The following is a 19,980-nucleotide window of genomic DNA, read 5'->3' as shown; positions in this document are numbered from 1 at the left end:
TCTACCTTAGCACAGGTGTACGCGATGGCGTAACATCCAGGGAGGGATCCTATAGCGCCACACCACACAGGTGTTCGTTTCCCAGTGGACCTGATCTAACTAGTTAATATGCCTTAATTATAAATCTGGTTTCTCCCCACTGAATGCGTTCGATTAAAGCTGTGAGTACGACTTTAAACAGCGCAATTACAGGCCGGCCATTTAGTTAGATTTGTGCGACATCTAGCGCTAATGCACAGGCAGCCGACATTAGACGCAGGTAAACATGTCAGCTATAGCATGCAATAATAACATTTCACAGTATTTGTAACCTGTAACTAGCTGTCAAGTGAAATCGACATGTTTTCTTCTAATTATATACATTTAATAAAACGCCTAATTCTTGCAGTGGGGCCTATAATTACGTTTGCAGCTGTATTGTAGTAGCTGAATTAGTTACATCATATAACATTTTTAACGAGTTTAAAAGAATCTTAAGAGCGGTGAACTGTGGCGTGATTGTACTGGACGGTTCTGCTCTTACGGCCGCTGCAATAGCCCCATTGGGCCGGCCAGTGTGTCTCTCTCCACCCCTTCATCTGTCACACTGACACCACCACTGGCCCGGCATCGCGTGCATACGGCGCGAGCGCTGAGCGAGCCATCACCCCTTATAGGTTATGTCGTTAGAAAGCTGCCTTCAGCCATTTTACCGATTGTGAACTGCATTTTTTTGCGGGTATAAGCGATTTCCATTGCTCTGTGTGTCGTTCATGAAGAGTGAAGGTAAAACAAAAAAACGAGTTTGGGATTACAAAGAGCCCAGCATTTTACTGACACGAGTTTCCTGTTTTTCTGCTTTGAATTCTAGCATGTGCTACATGTGACGACGGCAGTAGAAAGACAGTGATGCGGAGCATGGGACTGGGAGACCACCAAGCGAATTACTGGTAAGTGTTTTATGTTGTAGGGGTTTACCATGTTACTTTTCGAAGTCAGGGTGTTTGTATTTTTCCGAGTTAATAAAACCAGACGGAATCCTTTGCATAAGTGATGCAAGATTTCTAGCAGCGCTTTTTCGCACTCTTGGATTGGGCTACTAGTCTCATTTCAGAAGCAGACTGGTGATTGGTGAGGCGTTTTTCTAGTATTGATACCAGTATTGATTATCTAGTGTTTATCAAATGCGTTAGATTAGGTTTTTTGCCTCTACTTATTTTGCAATACTTAAATATTCTTTGTCGAGAGAAAGCAAGCGAAGGTGTTTTGGTAGACCTTTAAAACAAGAAGAGCAGTCAGGTTTAGTAGGTATGTACTTCCTATTGTGTCTTTTAAGAGCAGGGTGCGTTGAGGACTAAGTAAAAATTATCTGTCGCATGCAAAGTTTTGTCATAAAAATGTAATTGGGACTCGGTGGTGTGATATTAAGTGAGAACCTTTTTCCATTCTTAAATTCTTGATTTAATAATACACCGCCCAATGTGACGAATACTAAACTTAACCGCAGTTTACTGGAATACCTGTGAAGTTTGTGGTTCTTTAGCCAGTTCTCCAGGTATGCTGCACAACCACCTAATTCATCACTCATACTTTCTTTAACAGTGTTATTACTCTGCCTCTAATTCATCGTTTTTAAACAGTTTAGAAAGATACTACAAAAGTGAACTCTGAACCTGTATTAACAAATGTATGACTAAACGGGGTGTGACGACAGTAGTTTGAATACATTTGAATCCATTGTTAAACCGTTTTGTATTTCTTGTGTCAGTGTTCAGTTAATGATAGATTAATGAGTGAGTAATTGCACCTTTTCATATTAAAGTTTATTTTTTGTTGCCATTGAATTTAGTAATTTAGGCATTGTGTTTAGTGGTTAAGTTAATCACGGCTGTTTGATTATTGCTGAAAAAAAAAACAGCTTGCAAATGTGCGTATAATGTACATATGCATAATTGTACAAATACACTGTTTTGAAGGAAAGTGTAGATACATTTAAGGTTTAGAGCGGTAGACAGTCTGTCAGAATCCACGAAGTGTTTACGACGGTGGAAATGGTGCAAATGAAATTGTAGTTTTTCCACTACAAGTAGTCATACGCGCAACTTAACGACAACAGGAACGCCACAAATCTGATATGCAATGCACCACATAGTGATTTCCCGGTGCACTTGCTTGGTGATCAATAGCACCTGTACTTCACACCAGGCCCTTATTTTTACTGTGCATCCACAGTTGCCATGGCAGCATCCACCTGAATATCATGATGTTCAGTGGCAGAGCCGTTGTGCTGCGACCAAGACGAATGTGAAAGTGCCTCAGCACCAGAAGAATAAAAAAGCCTCAAAGAAGGTAGCAGGCTAACATTTGCCAAGCCGTGTGCTTTTGTGCGAAAGCCCGCCAAGGATATTTTCCCCCCTTTTTTTCACAGCTAAAGATATTCATGAGTCACCATATTTTGCTGCATGGTTACAAGCTGTCATAGCAACTGTAGCACAGTTTCTGGAGTGGAAAGGCAGAATGTTTAGCTATTTGGACCGAAATGCAGGGGTTTCGAGTCATAATTTAATTAAAAACATCCCTGAGGAGATAGACGCGTTCCTATAATAAAGGAAAGAATGTGAAGGACGGCAGAGATGTGGTTGCTGTTGGTCTGCGTTTCGAGGGGGGGGGGGGGGGGGGGTATGTGCGCGGAGCCGGAGCGGACGTGGTGGTGTGGCCGCCGTGGAGGCAGCGTCGGCCCGTTGTCCGGACAACCGCTCTCCCACAGTGCTGTGGTGTCAAGTGCTCTTGTGTCTCCTGTCCTCAGCGCTCACTCGTCTCGGAAGGTGACGGACGGCGACATCGGCAGGATTGGAGCCCGGAAGGCCGCAGCCTAAAGCAGGGCCATGGAGCAGGACTTCAGCTTCAGCTCCCTGGTGAGGGGGGGGAGGGTTAGTGGGTTCATTTCCTGCTCACTGGTGGAGGAACGCAAGCTGGCAGGAGGGCTGGAGCATCTCTCTCTCTCTCTCTCTGACTCACTCCCATTAGCATGCTCAGTGCAGCTGCTCCATCATTCACATCCTTCCATCCTGGGGAGGGAGGGAGGGAGGGAGGGAGGAGGTGGTGGTGGTGGTGGTGGCGGATGTAGGCCTCCTTCACGGTTTGCTTCCCCTCTCCATGAATAGATGATTAAGGACAAAGCGACTGTTATCGTCCTGTTGCCTGTGTAATAGAGGGCCCCCCTCCTCCAGGCCTAACAATGGCAGAGTTTTTCGGGGCAGATTCGACGGTGCGCCCCGATGCAGCTCTCTGGCACACGCTGAAGTGAGGTTGGTTGTCATGGGCAGCGAGCGTGGCCTGCTGGTTGGCCCTGGCTTGTCGGAGTCCCGCTGAATGCTGATGGGACCCCCTCTCTCGTCTGTGGCCCTTACAGAGCGTCTCTGTTCAGCCATTAGTATGGATGCCCAGGGCCTGCACTGTGGCTTCCGGTCCGGTCTGAGGGAGTACTGAGAATCAGACAACGTTGGTGTGTGGGTGGAAGCGTGTGTGTGTGTGTGTGTGTGTGTGTGTGTGTGTGTGTGTGTGTGTGTGTGTGTGTGTGTGTGTGTGTGTGTGTGTGTGTGTGTGTGTGTGTGTGTGTGTGTGTGTGTGTGTGTGTGTGTGTGTGTGTGTGTGTGGGTGAGAAGGCTTATGTTTGTGTGTGTGTGTGTGTGTGTGTGTGTGTGTGTGTGTAGGTGTGCAACTGGGTGGGTTTGAGTGTGTTGGTGCATTGGTGTGTGTGTGTGTGCGCGTTTCACCTACATCTCTACCCCTGTCCATAGAAGAAGTTAGCGGCTGAGCCGGACTACACGGATGTGACGCTCCCCGCGGTGGAGCGCGTACGAGCTCTCAGCAAGATGGGCTACGACATCGAGATCAACGAGGACTTCGCGCCGCGCCGTTACTTCCGATCAGGCTTGGAGATGGAGCGCATGGCTGCCGTATACCTGGAGGAAGGCAGCTTGGAGAACGCCTTTGTCCTCTACAACAAATTCATCACGTACATACTACATCCCCGCCACACGTGTTCTCACCAGGGCAAAGGATAAAGAACGCACAGCAGACTATAATTCACAAACGGCTCGTAGCCACGAACGACCTGCTCCTCGCTGGAGCTAACAGCCGGCTCTTGTCTCTCTGCAGTTTGTTTGTAGAGAAGCTCCCCAGTCACAGGGACTACCAGCAGTGCGGTGTCCCAGAGAAGCAGGTGATCATGAAGGTAAGGGCCAGAGGGGCGGGGCCCCGTGCTGATGACCCCGCCTCAAACTGCAGATGTGTTGCCTTTTATTAGCCTGACCGGGACGAGGGGGCGACGCCTCTCTCTTCCTCTCTCATCACAGTGCTTGTTGCCCTTTTTGCAGTGTGTTGTGATATTTATTCTTTGTTATTGTTTTCTCAAGTTTGCTATTTAAAAAAAAAAGGTTGGACACAAGTGGCGCTTTTAATGTACCGCTTACAAACATTTATAATATAGGAGGGAGCAAAAGGTGAAAATCAAACAATTGGTAATAAATAAACACATACGTAGATGAACAGTATAATTGTCGCATGCAATTATCTACTTGGGTTCTTTAATGGTGTAACCCCCCCACGGAGTGACCCATCACTGTTTACAGGTTCTCTCTAATTGAATGAATCATGCAGTGTTTTGTTTGTTAGTGTTTCTAGAAGTACTGCGCTTACCCGCGGTGTGCTAAGAAAAGCACATTGTGTGGTAATTCACGGCAATAAAGACATCATCATGTCACCCTCGCCTACAATGCAGTGTTCACGTTTGTCTGTGCTGAACATCCTATATGGAGGAGCCTTGGGCCTGGAATAGCTTTGTGGTTTTATGTGGTTTATTCCTTTAAGTGGGCCACGGTTGCTTCGTGGTTCGTCTCTCTAAGGACCTGATTCTTTTGCTTTTAGATACGGGAGAGAGAGAAAAAAAACACTCCAATTCCCCTGGGTGGTATTGATTTAAGCCCCGCCCCCTACATTAATGCAAGCGTGTGCTTTAACTGTACACCTGAATGTTGGCTTGATGTCTGTTCGCAGAAATTGCAGGAAGTGGCTTTTCCACGCAAAGACCAGTTGAAGAAGCTGCTCCATGAGAAGTACAGCATGGAGTACAGTGAATATGTGAGGAGGCAGGTGGGTCCGCCTACGGTGTCCTTCAGCAGATTAAAGATGTGGTACTGTCGGCTACCTGTGGCTCTAAGCCCTGTGTTGGTAAACCCATGCTCATCATGGTTAATCAGCAGTGCAGATCAGCATCCCTTTGTCTTAAGTTGCTAAAATGTAGCCGTTTTAACAAGCAGCAAGGAAAGTGCATGTTATCCAAGTCATTGGTGGAATTTATAAAATGCCCGTGTTTGGATTCTGTCTTGTCTGTGAACATTTGTGTGTCCATCTGTGAATAAGATGGTGCGAGTTGTATTTTAAAAGTATGTGTTTGTGCGCGTGTGTGTGTGTGTGTGTATATCTATGCGTGCGTCCAGAGGCAGGCCGTGTCGGTGGCTGTGTGTGGTGAGCAATTGCAGAAGCTCTCTCTGCTGGAGGAGGAGAGGCAGCGTGTGGCACAGCTGCGGAAGATGCAGCTCGAATCGGAGCAGTTCCGTTACTTCGAGGACCAATTGCGCCGGCAGGAGCAGGCCAACCGCCGGGAAGACCCCGCCCCCAAAGTGTCTGAACAGACAGACGGCTCCTGCCTGTCCCAGGCCCACAGAAACCACGTGCGGCTGGACCCCAACCGGAACAAACCACCAGCGTCGATTCCCAAACCGGCCGCCACCTTAGCCGCGGTGCAGAGTGAGTGTGTCATCCAGATGCTCTGCACGATGCCAAAACCATGACTTGTGGTTTTGAATGAATGTACGTGTGGAGTGGACATGCAGTCAGTGGGCGTGTGCCTGTCTGTCTTCAGATCAGCGGGTGGAGGGGTTGAGACGTGTTGTGATTCCTCGAGACCTGACCTACAGGTTTCTGCTGTTGGCCAACAGCAACACAGCCAGAGGCATCGAGACGTGTGGCGTGCTCTGTGGAAAACTGGTACCCACCACAGCAATTCATTAGGCCCTTCTTGTTCGTCTCATTACCAACTTTAATCTCAATTCCTTCAAAAAATATTAATAGTGAAATAGTAATATATTTGTTTTAGGAAGCAATTCGGGATATTAGTATCAGAAATCCAGTATTAAATATGCAGGTCATACAGTCATCCTGACGTGTTCCTGCCTGTTTTGCTTTACTGGGATAAGAACGTCTATGATTGTAACAGCAATGCTGGAAATGCATGAGTTCATGCTGGCTGTTCCTTTCTCCAAGGCGGCAGGAGAAGCGTTTAACGTGCATCACTTCTGCCATTGTGAGGGCTGAATTGGCCTTGAATCGTGCTGCTTCTGCTGCAACCCACAGACCCACAATGAGTTCGTGCTCACGCATGTGGTGGTGCCCAAGCAGTCGGCCGGCCCCGACTACTGCGACATGGAGAACGTGGAGGAGCTCTTCAGCTTCCAGGACCACCACAGCCTGCTGACACTGGGGTGGATACATGTGCGTTTACCCGCCCTTCATGTCTAGGCCCAGAAAGCCGGTGCAGATCTGTAGGCTTAGATTTTGTCTTCATAACATTAAAGAACATTTGTACAGAGGTGGAATTTAGCAGAGTGACCCTTCTGGGTTATTCTTATAATTTGCATTGGCAGCAAGCTGAGGGTCACCATGGTAACATCTGCTCTGCTCAACCAGTAATTCTGTAGTTATTCTCACCTTTTGAAAAACGGGGTTTTTATTGGCGTGCGTGCGTGTGTGTGCGTGTGTGTGTGTGTCTGACCATGTGCCTGCAGACGCACCCCACACAAACGGCTTTCCTTTCCAGCGTGGATCTGCACACACACAGCTCTTATCAGCTTATGTTGCCTGAAGCCATTGCTATTGTCTGCTCACCTAAGCATAATGAGTGAGTATACCTACACCCTGTATGATGAGTGTACCTTCAGTACATGAGTGTATGAGTGTACCTACAGTGTACTTACAGCTTATATTGCTTGAAGCCATTGCTATTGTCTGCTCACTCAAGCATAATGAGTTAGTGTACGTACACTCTCCATAATGTGGTTCCCAAGTCCCACATTATAGTTAATACCACTGAATTATCCTTAAGCAAATCAGCAACAAAGTAACTTAATAAACTTGTATTGTACATCAGGTAGATCAGCGTGAGAGTACAGTTGAGACACTCCAGAGGAAGTCCCACAGGGAATACCCTCCAGAAAATGCCCAACACAAAAACATTTGTATGCATGTTCAGGAATTATAATCTAATTGCCCCACTTTCTTTGACATACAGCGTTTAGAATTTCAGTCATATATTTATTCATTATGTAAGTTTCAAGTACATCATATCCTACTGGAAGATTGAGTTTTTTATAGTATTCTAAGGAGATGAATAATTTGACTCCTGCTCCATACTGACATGCTTCAAGTTCTTTTCAGTTCATTTATCAAACACATTGGTAACATCGTTCAGATTTTTAGTCTTTTTAATATTATTTTAAATGTTCTGTCATTGTCTTTGTGGAATGAGTCACCCATGGTCAGATTTATTTTTGGCTAAAACGCTATACTTGGCTATGTGTAGGTAAAGGATGGAACCAGAGACCTTATATATACGGGCTCTGGATGGAACCGTTGCATTAGAAATGCCCATGGGGTGCTTCTGTGGTCAGAGGGTGAGAGGAAAGTTGGGCATGTGGGCGGAGCCTGAATTGTGCTTTGTGTTCCTCCAAAGCACGGGGGTTTTCCGACTCACCAGTGCTGGAATGGGTGAGGTGGCCGGCTGCAGGCTGAAAGGCTTTCATCCCCACTCGAAAGACCCACCTCTCTTCACGGTAAGAATTCCATCCTCGCTTGGCACTCAATCAAATGCCATTTAGCTAAAGTGTGGCCACGAGGTTGTGCTTAGCAGAAACATCTCTTACAGGATATTGACAATGAAATGCTCTTTGTAGATTTGTAAACATGTGGTTGTGAAGGACTCCAAAACCACAGTGCTGGACCTCAGGTGACACAGGCAGAAGACGCATGCTCCAGAGGAGGCAGCAGCCCGAAACTCTATTTATATCTTCATCTACCTGAAGGCATTTTTTGGATTTATTTATTTGACAGCAAGGTACTGTGAAATGGAATGTCTTTGTTGCACAGGTCGGTGTTGACATCCTCTAGTGAAGCTGTGAGCCTGTTTAGTGGCGTTTCCTCCTTTTTTTTCTTTAACTTGCATTTGTAATGGCTTGCCTTGGCGTTCATGGATGTTCAAAAAGTTTTGGACAAATTTTGTGACAAGAATGCTCGTCGGTTTTGACATTACATTATATATCCTCAAGGTGGCGACATTTAGCAAGGAATGCCACATTCAAAATGTGAACTTTTTTCAGGAGTTTTTTAAAATGGAAGCAGAGGTTATTTTCAGACAGTTGCCTTATGCTTTTGAAAATTTGTGTAAGTGGGTAGTGGTTGGTTTTATTGCTATATCTACCAGAAAGAGCTATCTTTTATACCCAGAAAAAATTTACCTGGTTCTAGTTGATGACGACACATTTATGTATATCTGTCATAAATGACGAGGGAGAGACCTGAACCTTAGATCAGTTGAGGTGATCTTTGATTTGACTGAGTACATGGTTCTGTGGAGTCCCTGAAGTGATTCATTGTGCTGCTCTGTTTGCCGTTGTTCTTGGCGTTGACACACGTCAGCCTTGCTGTATTCTGCTGTAGTGACCCCCTGTAAAGGGAAGTGGGTATGTCCAGACGCATAAGCAGAGATGTTCCCCAGACCAGCCCCATATGACCCAAACCAAAGCGCCCACAGCGCAGAAGCCCGAGAGGCCTTATTAAACGAGTTTGCATTTGTCGACTGGCGGCTGTCGGTCGCGGCGACGCAGATCTCAGGTACCGTTCCCCCACATCGAGACAATGCGGATCAAACAACCATCCCCCCCGGCCTGGACTGTTGAAGCACGTCACTTCCTGCTTTTCACGAGTCCAACAGTAAACCGCAAACAACAAGGTCATAGCCATGTTATCAAGCACATCTGTGTCTGATGTTAATTCCACAGAAGATAGTAGTGCAGCCTGTGCTCCAGCACTGCAGTGTGGGAAATATGACCCTGACGCAGTGACTGTGCGACGTGTACTGACCCATCCCAACCCACGCACAGCCGCATTGTTAATAAAAAAATAACCACTAAAGAAAAAAAACCCAATTGTCAGTGTCATTAATTGTAATGTCTCTCAGAGCTGTGCTTTAGTTGGCACAGTCACTGGAGAATCCGTAATCCAGTTCCTGTGCATTCCACAGCGTCACTAAACAAACTTGCCACAAGGTCGTAGTGGAGCAGGTGATAAAGTGCAGGTTACTTCTGCTCCTGGTTCCTGCTACTGTCTGAGGTTTGAGTGTAACCGTTTTTAAAAGATTAGCATATAGTATCTTAAGACTGATTATAACTACGTTATAGTCATGATAATCTCTCTCAACATTTATAAACACTTCACAGAATGCATTATGGTGATCTTAAATGAAAGTTTAGATGGGGGAGGGGAAAAAATGTTAAATGCAGTTTCTGTATGCAGAACTTTTATTATTTCCTGGGGTTATCATATAGCTAATCATACAAACTGCCTTGAAGCCCACAGCAGTGAGAAAACATGTGCATTTGACATACACAGAGAGGATGTGAGCTCTGTTCCTGTCTACAACATTGCAGAACTCTGTGTTTATTCTCTCTCCCTCCAACTGGAGACTCGCCAACCCCAGGAACGTTCCCAATCTGTTCGTATTGGCAGCACATTCAAGCTTTACTCATCCAATGTAACAAAAACAATCAATGACGAAAAATTTTAAATCGAAACATTCACACGGGTGTGTGCAGTGCAAAGACAAACAAGAGGAGGGAAACCGAAGGATACATTCACAGTTTACAGGCTAGGAAGCAAGAGTAGAGTCTGAGGGGGGCTGTGGGGGGGGGGGGGGGGTGTTTGCTGATTTAGAAGCATTTGCGATGCACAATGGATGGGCCGGCCTCGTCGTACTCCTGCTTGCTGATCCACATCTGTTGGAAGGTGGAGAGGGAAGCCAGGATGGAGCCGCCGATCCACACGGAGTACTTCCTCTCTGGAGGGGCGATGATCTGAGTGAACACAGCAGGAGATGGCGGTTAGCAGCTAATCAAGTTGCAGTCATCGACAGTGACCCCAAGGCCCATGCTTTAAAACTGACCCAAAACTTCCAAAGTGTGTTCCAGAGCAGTCTGATTTCACCATGATGATCAGTGAGTCTGGTCAGAGTAGAGTGACCTCACTATGTTGAGATCTCACCTTGATCTTCATGGTGCTTGGAGCCAAAGCGGTGATCTCCTTCTGCATCCTGTCAGCGATTCCGGGGTACATGGTAGTGCCACCAGACAGGACGTTGTTGGCATACAGGTCCTTACGGATGTCGATGTCACACTTCATGATGCTGTTGTAAGTGGTTTCATGGATTCCGGCAGACTCCATACCTTAGAGAGAGAAAGGTAGGTCGTTTTACACTAGTGGAGTGTCTGATAATGGAGATTATTTGATTCTGTAGGAGAAAGAGGAGAACTCACCGATGAAGGATGGTTGGAATAGGGTCTCAGGGCAGCGGAAGCGCTCGTTGCCAATGGTGATGACCTGTCCATCAGGAAGCTCATAGCTCTTCTCCAGAGAGGAGGAAGAGGCGGCGGTGGCCATCTCATTCTCAAAGTCCAATGCGACATAGCAGAGCTTCTCCTTGATGTCACGGACAATTTCTCTTTCAGCTTTAGAAGAGAAGAAGAAAAACTGCTTTAGCCAGGTACTACTGCACTATCCCTTTTGCAGAACTGTAGCCAGCACTGCTTGATATAAACACTTTCTGTGTGTTATTGAATCGTTTAGAGTAGTGGAATTTGCTTTAGAAACCTTAGCATTGGAGTGGCTTCACACCAGCTCCTGCACAGATGTTTTTTTGCGAGACTGTCCAGATTTTCTCCTCTTAGTTCCCACAAAAAGCAGGCGGTGTGCACTCACCAGTTGTCACGAATGAGTAGCCACGTTCAGTCAGGATCTTCATGAGGTAGTCAGTGAGATCACGGCCGGCCAGATCCAAACGCATGATGGCGTGAGGGAGAGCGTAGCCCTCATAAATGGGCACGTTGTGGGTGACACCATCACCAGAGTCGAGAACAATGCCTGTTCAAATGACTATAAGTTCTATAGTTCAAATAACTATAAGGTTATGGGTGTGATGTGGTTCTCAGATGGGACTGACCTGTTGTGCGGCCTGAGGCATAGAGGGAGAGCACCGCTTGAATGGCTACGTACATGGCTGGAACATTGAAAGTCTCAAACATGATCTGGAAAGATTTATTTTAGGGTCAGATTATCTCCTGCTGTGTTGCATCATAATTTAAAAAAGCTTCAAAATTTTCATGTGATGCCACAGATGTCAATGAAGTTCCTGTTTTTCCATGTATTTGATGAAGATATTCTACTTGATATCTACAACATGGCATGGTTAATGTAATACACAGACTCTGTTCAGACCTGGGTCATCTTTTCCCTGTTGGCTTTAGGGTTGAGGGGGGCCTCTGTCAGCAGTGTGGGGTGCTCTTCTGGGGCCACACGCAACTCATTGTAGAAGGAATGGTGCCAAATCTTATAAAAAAAAAAACAGAAGTGATGACCTTGTGTGCTAATCCAGGCACGAGCCCATGACGAGCACATGATTTACAAATCAAGGGTGACTGATAAACAAACTGTACCTCCTCCGTGAGAAAAAACCCTAATTACTGTGACACAGGAGGACCATCATGAGCATGATATGGAGTAGGCTGAGGACTAAGTGAATAACACCATCTGTCGTACAGCATGTGCTGATCGAATGCGCTTTGACTGTGTGTGGGTGTGTGTGTGGGGTTGTGTGTATAATGTGCCTATGTGAACAAGATGTGTCCAAAATTGAAGGCCTGAGCACATTTAGTAGGACTTAACAGGAAACTAGAAATTAGTGCAGTGAGCTTGTATGTTTATTTGAGCTAAATAAACAGCAGGTCCAACAGGGGCAGATAGGAGCAGGGCCTAAGGCCTGAGGAAAACTATCTCATCAAGGACTGTTTGCGTATTCTCTCTCAAATTGTAATGTTGCTAAAATTAGTATGTGATGCACGCTTACTTTTTCCATGTCATCCCAGTTTGTGATGATGCCGTGCTCGATAGGGTATTTCAGGGTTAGGATACCCCGTTTGCTCTGGGCTTCATCGCCAACATAACTGTCTTTCTGCCCCATCCCCACCATCACACCCTGGGGAGAAAGAAAGAGCCATGCAGCCAGATTTAGCATGCATACCCACATTCTAAAAAGATTTATTTTGATATGGATGGAGAGATTTTTTTCAAAATGTTTCCATTTGTCTGTGGCATTTGTGAATGTTTGTGTGGGTGGCACAATTACTAAAAATAAATGATGAGGTAACGGAAAACAATGGTTAATAACAGGAAAGTTTTATGAAATTACTTTAATGGAAAAATAAGTGTAATAAAATATAGAATAATGTGTCAGACACTAAGAAACAAAAGATATGTTGCAAGACCATGACCTAGCTAAACTGGTTCATCTCCCCATGTGGTGGGGATGGAAGTTCACCTGGTGTCTTGGACGACCCACGATGGACGGAAACACAGCACGGGGGGCGTCGTCCCCGGCGAAGCCTGCCTTACACAGTCCTGACCCATTGTCACACACAAGGGCGGTGCTTTCTTCGTCATCACACATCTTTTTTGCTCAAATTTCCCTCTTCAAGCCAACAGGAAACAATCGCTGCGGACACACCCAATCAAATACTATTGTAGCCATTGTTTTGGGTTTTTTTTTTATTTTAATTTACTTTTTTTATATAATGAACATTCAATTTCCTTTGCACGTGTACCTGTGCATGCATGTGTGTATACATGCGTATGTGTATGTGTGTTAAGCACAATGACCGCACCCTACTCTACAAAACCATGAATGGAACTATTACAACAAACGTAAAAATATTCACAATTGTTTACAGGACCGCCCTCAGCACAAAACTGTTCTACAAAGCATATTTAAAAAAATAGTTTTCAGATCTGATTGATAAAAGGCCTATTAAAACTCACTGATACAATATTAAGTCTCAGTGACATTCCACCTTTAGTGGGGGAGATGCACTGAGGAGAACAGTAGTCCTCAAATGTGTCAAAAAGTCCTGCACAAGTCCTGCAGTGTCCCAACACTGCCCCTCAGCCTTGCTGAGTCCTGCTCGGCTTTGCCTGATGAATGAAAGCAGCACCATGGGAAAACTTCCTAATTTGGAAATGATGGGGAGGCATGTCTGCCTTTTAGACTCCACAAACTCTCCCTGGCCCTGCCTGCCTACAGTTTACAAGAGAGGGAAAGAGAGAGAGGATTGGGGAGCGCTCTGATGCCTGGAGAACCATATTTAGTCAAAACCTCTGAACAGAGAGGATTTAGCCAGTAGGGAGATCAGTGTTCCAGTAGAGGCTGATACACACACACCCTACTGCATCCATTCCACAGTCCAGCCTAAGCTGAGCTCAGAGAAATGCAATACACCGCAATGATACAGCATATCAGCCTTGCATAAGACAAATTAAATTCCAAGACCCATAATGGAACAAGTAGGTGTTTGTCACAATACAGTCGAGGAAAGTTCAGACATGCTCCTATCCTCTGTTGAATTAAATATTCTTCTCGGATTAAATGTATTTTCACCGCAAAGTTGAACAACCACAACACAGTTTAAGCCATTGCACAAAATGTGCCTGCTACATTATCCCTCTATACAAACCAGAGCCTTAGAAAGTTCCAGGATGCTACCTGTTCTCCTCAGTGCATCTCCCTCACTAAAAGCTCACCCCATCAGGCAGCAGCCCATAACACAAGGGTCTGAGAGAGGAGAGAGCGAGATGAGGCCACTTACCCTGACAGTGCTGGGCCGGGGGGGGGTTAGCCACTTGGTGATGGTGTGTCTCACACCGGCCTGTGGGCTGCTTATGTAGCTCCAGCACTGGTTCCACCGCCCCCTCCCACCTCCCAAACATGGAGCCTGGGTCTCGTACGGACCACCAGGCACACTCCACCGCAGCCTTATACGGATGACTGGGGGAGAGCACTCCAATCCGGGCGGCCGACGGCCCCTTCACTCAGGGCATTCCAGGGAGTGAGGCTGTTTTTCCCCCCCCTCTGAAAGGATGGAGACCTCACTACGCAGGAACATAAACACGGATCACGGACCGGCCACCCCACACGCACACATGTGAGCACATACAGTAGGACACACACACATTTGAGAGGGCAGAGACAGAAGCCTCGATAAGTTTGGATACGTGAAGAATGTAGTCACATAGTGGAAACAGCAGCATCTGATATCATCTGTGACTAGCTAAAAAAAAAAACACTCACATATCGAAAGTGTCTACATGAAAAGTACTGATAACGTTTAATATACTGTAAGTGAATAACTCACACCCTGAGTTACCCAATATAATGTTCAGTATATTGTAAGTGAATTAAAAATCCACCACTCTTTGGTCTGACCCAGTGTCTATGACCGTTATTACATGACTTTAAGACAGAGAAGTCAAAAGGTCTAATGTTGAGAAATCCTGATTCATTCTGTAATACCGTGGACATGACTGACACAAATGTTTCTGGAAATTTGCTATGTCCTGTGAATACAATATACAGTGACATCAGCTCAATTAAAGAAATTCAGAAACAATGGAAACAAAGTGAAATTGGAATGGCCAACTCCCACTGTTACTGCTATTGTGCTGGATAATGTGTCAGGAGTGAGAAAGCATCTGGACATGATTCTCTTTGTACACATGTGAAGATGTGCGTGAGGAACATGGGAAAGGCAGATGGAAGCTGGTTGCATCAAGCACTGCTCTCTGCAACAGCACCTTTTATACCTTCTGTTCATTCATCTTCACCGCTCAGCAGTTAGTCACATCGACTCGGAACACTAAGGCGTCAGCTCATGACATTCACAGACCTTTGTTCTCTGGAAGCTCATGTGGTCTTGTTTCCAGTCCCCTGTAGCATGGAGCTGCGGTGAAGCAAGGCTCTCCCTGCTTTAGGTTTCAGTGTGTCGGCGGAATTAAAAAAATGAAGATGGAAAAATATGTGAGGAACGTAAAAAAGATTAGTTATCACTGATACCAAGTGCGTGGTCAGTAGAAACGCTTCCACAGGAAGCAGAAATAAAGAAGTACAAGAGGAATGTGAAACGCTGATGACAGCGTACTTGTCCCAGACTTTCACCTCAAGCAGAGCCAGCCACTTCTTTTTTGGACACATTCTTGCCTTTGGACAGCCTAATTACGCTGCCGCTGCTGTAAACACTTTCACTAATGTGCGTGTCTTTTTTGGCAGTGGAGCGCGCTCAGTGGTCCACGGCAGGGGAAACGCCTCAGCGCTCCCCTCCCCCGCCGCCTGCCTTTAATGCAGCACCAAAAAAGGCACTGTTCGGTAAATAAGGGGAGGCTCGGCCGGCCGGCGCTCTCTCAGGCATGTGAGGGGAGCAAGAACTCCACGCAAGGAGCGCTCTGGGAAAACGTGCAGGCCGGCGTGAAGAAATGTGGTGCGCGTCTCTGTACAGGCACAACACACGCTCGCTTGAGGGGAGGACGGGTGGTGGGGTGGGTTTCATCCATGGGTGTGACCTTGGGAAGTGGTGGTGGGGATATGGGCTGACTGTAAGTGTACAGAGGAGATCTTCCTTTGGCCTGTGGGGATGACGTTCGTGCTGCCTTAGCCACGTTTATCCATGCGCGTTCTCTGGAGCGGCTTGTGTTTGACCCCTGGGGGACCTCCCAGACTTCAGCATTAAAGTTCCCAGCATCACTGACTCAGACATACCTGTCTCAACAGATGATTACAGATGATTACATCATGAGTTGCGTCAGCTGGGGTAAAGGTGGGAGAGCAGTGACTCCAATGCACAAGATCACTGATGCACTTCGAGCTCTCTGTAATCTACGTTTAGAAAGCAGCACATGTGAATATATATACAATGTGGCTGTTTAGCTGCATGCTTTTACATAACTATCTCCTCCAGCAGTCTGAGAAGCTATAATTGGATGGTGAAAGGTAAGACTGATAAACAGATCCACAGATAGGCCTACTGAGATTCCTAAAATGAAAGCAGGGACAGGCATCAATTAAAATCAGATTGTTTTTCAACCTTGTTTTGGAATAACCGACAGGGACTCAAAATGGGTTCAGCAAAGTCTGAAACAGGTCCTGGCATGTGTTATGAATAGGGCAAAATCTCTGAAACAGCAGTAGCGTGGACTGGTGTTTGCTACTGGGCGGTGGGTGAACCTCTGCTTTTCTGGCATGTGCTTTGACCGAAAATGGCAAGGCTGCTGCTCTCTTAAAGGACTCCTCCAGCGCATGTCTGATTGGACGGCTAGCATCAACAAGCATCTCCTCAGAACCAGCTCCGGAATGTCTTCTGACCTCTGAGAGCAGAGATGGAGTGTGCGTTCTGTCTTTACATCCACATCATTCCCTCTAACATTCCCACTCTCTCTTAGTTTTCTGGTTAATAATCAGTCAGCTTAAGTTGAACTTCAAATACGTAACAGTGATTATCTGATATTATTTTATTATATATTTTAACTTGAAATAACAAACCATTTTTACAATGCTCAGAATAATACAGCCTATGAAAAACCTTTCATCAGTGTTAGATATCTTTTTATGCTACCGTCTAATCATTGTCTGTATGGATTGTTATTAGGAACATTACATGGCACAGTGAATAATCATTTGTGTGGGCCAGGCAAATAATATTATGAAATATTATTATGATATTCCCTATGTATAAAACAAATGACTGTGCAGATCGTTAATTATATAACCATTCAATCATGTCAGATTGCAATAATATCCAGAGAGGAAACAGTAAATGCACACGGCCTCAAACCTGCATTCAGTACTCGTAAACACGTTCTCGTGTGGTTCTTTCCCTTCCGCCTGTGACACGCTTGCGTTTTCTTTGTTGCCGTGGTCTTTTGCCCCCCAGTGGCCAGTTATCGTACTAAAATCTACTTTATCTGAGACTGGAAAATTCCCCAGCTCATCTGTTTTAAGGTCTGGGACTTTTTGGTTTGTGCTATTAACGTGGGTGGTTTGAAGTGCCGTTTTCCCCTCTAATTATTTCTTAACCGTCAAAATATGCAAGTGGAATGAATAAAGCATGTTTGGCATTCATTATGTGCTCAGCTAGTTGCTCAATATGTTTATGTAGGTCATATGTCATATTTTATGTAAATAATAGGTTTCTGACGTATTATTCTCACAATGGTTACCAGCTTAAAAGGTTATAATCGGCCATTGAAGAAATTTACTCTGTAGCAATTTAGCTCACACATTTAGTTTGAATGTTCTCTTTGAATGAACTAAATTTCATTTGCAGTTATCTAGAACATCTGGGACTTTCCCTTACATGTGTGTATTACCATACCAGAGACCTGGATTGGCAGAAGATTACCTCATCACTGAGGATTCCATGTGAAAGTAACGTAATAAGAATTTGCAGGTATAGAAGGCCCTGTTTTACATCTCTAAATTAGACATGATTGAACATCATGCTGATTCATACATTATGCGTCTGTTTCTAAAGAGAGATGCAATACACCATTGAAAAGAGAAATACAATAGACAATTCTAAAGGGATCTACAATAGACTATTGTAGAGTTTTAAAGGGATCTACAATAGGACTGAGTGAAAGTGAGTCATTATAAAAAGGTATTGTACCCATCTGACATTCTGCCAAGAGAGTCACTTTCCGATTCAGGATATTTTTGTGTTCTCCTGTGGAAAGACCTTACAGAATTAGCTCTTGGGTTTTACATACACACCCTTTCATTTTCCACTGATAACTTCACTTAGAAGTCTTCACAGACTCAGATCAATAAGTCAGTCAACAAACATTTATTTATATTGTACTTTTTACAACAGCTGTTGTCACACTGCAGTTTTGCTTATGTCTGCAGTAAAGAACAAGTCAGAGGTGACGGTGGTGAGGAAAAAACTTCCTGAGGCTGAAAGGAAGAAACCTCAGGAGGAACCAAGACTCAAAAAGAGGAACCTGTCCTCTTCCACTTCACAAAGGATGACATAATGATACAAACGATATGAGAAAAATAATAATAATCGCAGCGTAATGATGTGAACATTATGAATGAAAATAATGACAGGCATAGTTTTGGGGGAGATGGTGTTGGTGGTGGTGGGTGGAGGTGGGTGATGTTAAAATGTCTGTCTAAAAAGCACAAGATTTGACAATGGTCTGGCTAACGTGATGAGAGACAGTAGAAACTCAAAATAGAAAAGATCGAAAAGATTTGGAGAAAAGGGAAGAGTAGAGGAAAAAAGAAAGTACTATATTAACAAATATGCAGACAAAGACACATGTAAGTACAGTCCATACCAATGAATATTAGTAATGTATATTATGCAAATAGTTGCCTCCTAATTCAGGGTTAAGGACTGAAGATGTGTCAGAGTCCTATTCTGAGGCAGGGATCATAATCCAGAGGGGAGGAAGAGGGCAGGAAGCGTTTAGATACAAGATGAAGACAGAGGATAAAATGAGAAAGTGGAGATAAGAGGGTAGACATTACAGAATGAGAGGAGTAAATAGATTCAGTTTATATTCAAATGGTTATCAGTGCATGCACAAACAGAACATGTAAAAAAAAAACATTTACAGATGAGCTAGGCCATGGAAAGAAACATTTTAGGAACAAAATATGTTAGCCAAACGCTAGTGCGAGGAGGTTTATTATGAGGTATTGCATTACCTCGTGCAATATGACCCTGAGCCATAGTTCTCTGCAGTTAATTCCCTTCCTTTTTTTCTGGTTTATATGTGGTTTGGGTGACTGCTAGGCTGCTAGCCTGTTCTAGCGATATTGACCCTTGACTGTTTTTTTTTTTTTGCATTTGTACACCCTCTCATAGTATATTCAATTATATCCTTTTCATATTTTCATATTAAAACTAGAAACAACACTGTGATATCTGACACAAAATGTGTGTACAATAAAGCAATAGCATATTCCATAAAGATAGCTTCTAGATCTTTCAAATTTGTCAATTAAAAGACTTCGTTAAATTTTGCTACAGCATGACATCTTTAATGGGTTGAACATTCCAAGTTACACTAAACTTGCCCCTGAAACACCAGACTTGCCCATGATAAAGCAATTAGACAAATATTGTGCAATAACCTGTGATATTACACAGAATAACTGCGTGAAAGGACACGAAATCTCACTCAGTCTGTTTGTACTGCCCAGAGGGTTTATTTGTTCAGTACATTCTAATGAACTGAATAAAGAAATGAATACAAGTACATGAGTCAGTAGGGGGAGGAAAGGGTTGTGACGTGGCCTCCCATGGCCCCCCAGCCAATTCTCAGAGAATTGACTCGCATATATATCGACTCATAATATGCTGAATAATATATTTCTATCTGATATGTTAAATTACCTGCTGTCTGTTTCAATCAACAGTGTATATTTTTAATAGATTTTCAGTGGACCCATCTGCCCTCCTATGCAAACTGTCTAGTGGCGCCATTGGCATGACAGTTCATGACAGATTGATTGAGTTTACACAAGACCCAGTGACCTCTAACAAATTCCCACATATGCACCTAGACCACACCTAGCATAGGAGACTATACTCACTAAACGTGAAAGAGAGTGAGAGTGTTTCGTAGGCTGTGATGAAAGATTGTCCGCTGCAGAAAATCATTGCATTGCCTAAACTTGTTCAGGTCACGTGTTTCCTCTGAAAAGGATATCGGTCACATATTTTCAAGGAGTGCTCTAGATTTTCGGGATGTGATCTTGTTTTCCCCCCTGATACTTCTGTG

General features: G+C 44.7%; 2 protein-coding genes across 6 annotated transcripts; one reads left to right on the top strand and one right to left on the bottom strand.

Moving 5' to 3' along the window:
- The first annotated feature begins 9 nt into the window (after positions 1 to 9).
- Positions 10 to 12,856, top strand: stambpl1 (STAM binding protein-like 1). Of its 5 annotated transcripts, none has more exons than XM_077000220.1 (12): positions 10 to 161; positions 851 to 929; positions 2,786 to 2,894; positions 3,780 to 3,997; positions 4,141 to 4,216; positions 5,038 to 5,133; positions 5,481 to 5,790; positions 5,906 to 6,030; positions 6,397 to 6,534; positions 6,828 to 6,940; positions 7,772 to 7,871; positions 7,992 to 12,856. In XM_077000220.1, the coding sequence occupies exons 3-12, from the start codon at positions 2,865 to 2,867 to the stop codon at positions 8,046 to 8,048; spliced, it is 1,263 nt and encodes a 420-aa protein (XP_076856335.1). In that variant the 5' UTR covers positions 10 to 161; positions 851 to 929; positions 2,786 to 2,864; the 3' UTR covers positions 8,049 to 12,856. The 5 variants fall into 5 exon arrangements, with proteins under 5 accessions (XP_076856335.1, XP_076856336.1, XP_076856338.1 ...); XM_077000221.1 differs by having other exon boundaries at positions 118 to 259; XM_077000223.1 differs by lacking the exon at positions 10 to 161 and adding an exon at positions 571 to 765 and having other exon boundaries at positions 3,783 to 3,997.
- On the bottom strand, positions 9,597 to 12,817 carry acta2 (actin alpha 2, smooth muscle). The gene is made up of 8 exons (XM_077000226.1): positions 12,683 to 12,817; positions 12,212 to 12,340; positions 11,584 to 11,694; positions 11,309 to 11,393; positions 11,068 to 11,229; positions 10,626 to 10,817; positions 10,354 to 10,535; positions 9,597 to 10,166 (listed from the first exon to the last, which is right to left on the bottom strand). Exons 1-8 carry the CDS (start codon positions 12,809 to 12,811, stop codon positions 10,023 to 10,025), a joined length of 1,134 nt encoding a protein of 377 aa, XP_076856341.1. The 5' UTR covers positions 12,812 to 12,817; the 3' UTR covers positions 9,597 to 10,022.
- Positions 12,857 to 19,980: the final 7,124 nt, after the last annotated feature.

This window comes from Brachyhypopomus gauderio, chromosome 3 (genome assembly GCF_052324685.1).
Source record: "Brachyhypopomus gauderio isolate BG-103 chromosome 3, BGAUD_0.2, whole genome shotgun sequence".
Classification (NCBI taxonomy): Eukaryota; Metazoa; Chordata; class Actinopteri; order Gymnotiformes; family Hypopomidae; genus Brachyhypopomus; species Brachyhypopomus gauderio.
Note: the sequence above shows the minus strand (reverse complement) of the source record. Positions and strands in the feature narration are given on the sequence as shown.

Excerpts from the sequence above, each read along its gene's own strand:
- stambpl1 (XM_077000220.1), top strand. The coding sequence starts at position 2,865 with ATGGAGCAGGACTTCAGCTTCAGCTCCCTG. Across the intron at positions 5,134-5,480 it reads GTGAATATGTGAGGAGGCAG|AGGCAGGCCGTGTCGGTGGC; the intron begins GTGGGTCCGCCT and ends GCGTGCGTCCAG. Across the intron at positions 6,941-7,771 it reads TGCTCACCTAAGCATAATGA|CACGGGGGTTTTCCGACTCA; the intron begins GTGAGTATACCT and ends GTTCCTCCAAAG.
- acta2 (XM_077000226.1), bottom strand. The coding sequence starts at position 12,811 with ATGTGTGATGACGAAGAAAGCACCGCCCTTGTGTGTGACAATGGGTCA. Across the intron at positions 11,394-11,583 it reads ACAGGGAAAAGATGACCCAG|ATCATGTTTGAGACTTTCAA; the intron begins GTCTGAACAGAG and ends AAATCTTTCCAG. Across the intron at positions 10,818-11,067 it reads CTACTCATTCGTGACAACTG|CTGAAAGAGAAATTGTCCGT; the intron begins GTGAGTGCACAC and ends TCTCTTCTAAAG.